Here is a 3,435-nt window from a genome sequence, read left to right on the forward strand (position 1 = left end):
GGTTCATGTTCTTAACTTTTAGTTTTTATGCTCCCCACAAATGGAATAAACTAAAAAAAAAAACACTACTTTTTATAGCTGCTTACCCAGAAGCCTTTTAACTTGTTTTAGCACCTACCGTATTTACAATGTTGTTTTTAAACTATTCTGTATCTCTTTTATGGATGGGTTTTATGAATCTGTTATTCCTTTGTGTTTATTTATTGTGTTCCTTTTCTTCTTATTAAGTGTTAATGATGATTTAAAGCACTTTGAATTGCATCTGTGTCTGAAAATGTGCTCTATAAATAAACGTACCTTACCTTACCTTAATCGTCAATAGCCTAACGTCAAGGTATTTGTTCATTGCAGGACAAATAGAACCAGATGGTGGCGCTAAATGGAAAAGTCAGGGGATCTCCAAAGTCACTCACCGACTACATTGCCGCCCTTAAAGACATGCCGTTAGCATGGCTAAAAATAGAAAGAGAACACAGCCCAGAGAGCACAAATACCTCCATGGAAACTAGATATAACCCTGGTCCAGATCAGATACCAGGCGAACGACCACTGAGGAGTAAAGAGATCCAATCAGAAGTAAAGATTAAATGAATTTAGAAGGGACCGTGGTGAGTTTGTTAGGGTTAGGGTTAGGGTTAGGGTTAGGGTTAGCAATGAGCTGCGTTTGGACTTATATGTGCAGAACAACCTTCCAACTCAGTCAACAGCTTCCTGTGTGCATGCTTCAGCTCTGTCCAAAGAATTTCACATTTCACAGGTCAGAGCTCGAGTGGCATGCTCCACCGACGGGGATCAGGGCAGGGATTTGGAAAAATACAAAAGCTAAATGAGGTAACTATGTAGCGCCCTTTGTGCGACAGAAATACACTTACAGACACGCGTGAAAGAAGATGTGAGTCAGTGGAGGACGACTGTTGCTTAGCACAATTCTCAAAATGGCAGAATATTGCACACACAAAGCCAACTTCATGAGAGCCCCACTGTTTTTAAGGAATTTCCTGAAAGTATGTGAGTATAAAATAGAGCTGCAATGTGTAGTCGAAAAACAGAACAATTATTGTTAACTATTTTGATTATTTTTAAATGGTTAAAGGAACTTTTTTCATGCCAACATTTTTTTAAATACTGCTTTCAGTCTTTAAAAAAATGGAGCTTGTCTGCTTGTATCGGATTTATATTATATTAGATGGAATATCTTTTGGTTTTGGACCGACACAAGGAAACATTTAAAGACCCCACCTGGGACTTTGAGAAACAGGGATGGACAATTTCTTTAAAGCTTTATACCCCAAATCAGCCCTTTTGAAACAGGAAGTGAAATAGAGGGATATGAGGCATGGCTAGAATGGGTGATCTGTTTGGTATTTTGAGCAAAACACTTCATAGACATGTTTTTTATATATTTATATCTGAGACCTATGCTATTGCCTAAAGATAGCATGATAGGTCCCCTTTAAAATGTGGATAATTTATATTATTATATATTTTGTATTCTTAATATATTGTTTCACTTCATTTTTTGGTATTTCATTTAATGCACAAACACAAATGTATGATGTCATAAATATATACTGCTGTGTTGTTTGTAAATCGGACGTTAAATAAAGAGAGAAAAAACATTTCAGTGCACTTGTAACTGTTTAGTGATGCATAAACAAACAGACGAGGACAAAGAGACAAACAACACATAATAATAATTAAAATGCAAATAGAAATGTTCCTCACCTGCTGATATGGCGTGAGGTTTGATTATGCAGCACGTGCAGTCTGTAAAGATGGCTGTATTCGAGGGTCCATGGCCAATTGTTGAAGGGAAAAAGAATTCCAGCTCCTAATGTAACAAACATAATAAAAACAAGTTATGCCTCCATGCTTTAATGTTCAAAAAGCTCTTTATTTTCCTCATACTGCCTGTGCTGCAGCACCTCTTTTCACCCTCTGTCTGAAACCAGCCAAGGCACACAGGGGATAGGGACCAGAGCCCAGTCTGCTCTGATTGGTTAGCTGGCCGGCTCTGTTGTGATTGGTCAACCGCTTAGAGCTGTCCCGCCCCTTAGCCTATCACGTACGATGTGTTGAAGCGCTAGCCAGTAGAAGTGCAAGTGTTACAAAGTGTTGTGTGGTGCTCTGTTGTGATTGGTCAACCGCTTAAAGATGTCCCGCCCCTTAGCCTATCACGTACAATGTGTTGGAGCACTAGCCAATAGAAGCGTGAGTGTTACAAAGTGGTGTCACTATGTTCAGGAAGTAAACAAAGGAGCCCAATGGAGGTGTTTCAGGCAGGGGGGGAGAGTGTGTGGGAGAGAGATTTTAGCCTTTGAAGACTTTTACATGCACTATATAAAACACACTACAGGAAAAGGGAACCCCCAAAAAGCATTAGAGGGCCTCTTCAAATCCACTCTCTTACTCTTGCTGCTGCTGCAATTGAGTCAGAGCCATGACCAACATTTTTGACGCCATCTGTTCCCAACTTGGCTCGAACGCTCTCTGGAGCCTCTTTCCGAGCAACAGCAGAGTCTCCGGGGCCCAGGAGCCTCCTCCAGATCGACATGGCCTCATCACCCATCAGCTCCATGGCAACCACGGGGCCCGAGGACACAAACTGCACCAGGTTACTGCAAAAAAAAACAAAGAACAAGGACATGAGGAATAAAGCAGATAAGTGGAATTCCTACAAGCAGGAAGTCAGCAAAGGGATTCATTCAGATTTGTTTGAAGAGGGTTTTGATGTAGCCACTTCTCAAGAGTCAGTGTATTATAGTATATAGAGTAGAAACAGACCTGGCAGGAAGCTAAGCAAAGTACTGCTGTGGACATATTTAACACCTAGAAATATCTATATCAGTTTAAGTACAAGCTATATTTAGAATATTTCCACAGCTTTACCTTGCTGTCAGACTGCTACATTAGAGTTTGGATTATTGCAGAAAATAAGTTCTGTTGCAAACCAGTGTTTATTATACGTACATATTTTGTTTAGCAAGAAAATCTCCACATATGAAAGTAACTCTACTAACTAAAAAAAAGCTAATGTTGGGCTATAAAGGAACTACAGCACGGTCACATGACTTCACGTCACCACCGCTAAGCTAAAGGCAGCTAATGTTGGGCTATAACTGACTTCATCACACGCTAAGCTAAAGGCAGCTAATGTTGGGCTATAAAGGAACTACAGCACGGTCACATGACTTCACGTCAACACCGCTAAGCTAAAGGCAGCTAATGTTGGGCTATAAAGGAACTACAGCAGGTCACATGACTTCACGTCACACCGCTAACTAAAGGCAGCTATGTTGGGCTATAAAGGAACTACAGCACGGTCACATGACTTCAAGTCACCACCGCTAAAGGAACTACAGCACGGTCACATGACTTCAAGTCACCACCGCTAAGCTAAAGTTGGCTAATGTTGGGCTATAAAGGAACTACAGC

At 40.6% G+C, this 3,435-nt stretch overlaps 1 protein-coding gene across 1 annotated transcript; it reads right to left on the reverse strand.

Moving 5' to 3' along the window:
• Positions 1–1,706: 1,706 nt before the first annotated feature.
• LOC104956013 (nucleoside diphosphate kinase 7-like) lies at positions 1,707–2,622 on the reverse strand (the record flags this gene model as incomplete). Its single annotated transcript, XM_010783440.1, has 2 exons — positions 2,411–2,622; positions 1,707–1,831 (listed from the first exon to the last, which is right to left on the reverse strand). Coding segments are annotated over exons 1-2 (293 nt in total), but the record flags the coding sequence as incomplete, so codon positions are not given.
• Positions 2,623–3,435: the final 813 nt, after the last annotated feature.

The sequence above is a fragment of the Notothenia coriiceps genome, unplaced genomic scaffold, assembly GCF_000735185.1.
Source record: "Notothenia coriiceps isolate Sejong01 unplaced genomic scaffold, NC01 NC01_scaffold00025145, whole genome shotgun sequence".
Classification (NCBI taxonomy): Eukaryota; Metazoa; Chordata; class Actinopteri; order Perciformes; family Nototheniidae; genus Notothenia; species Notothenia coriiceps.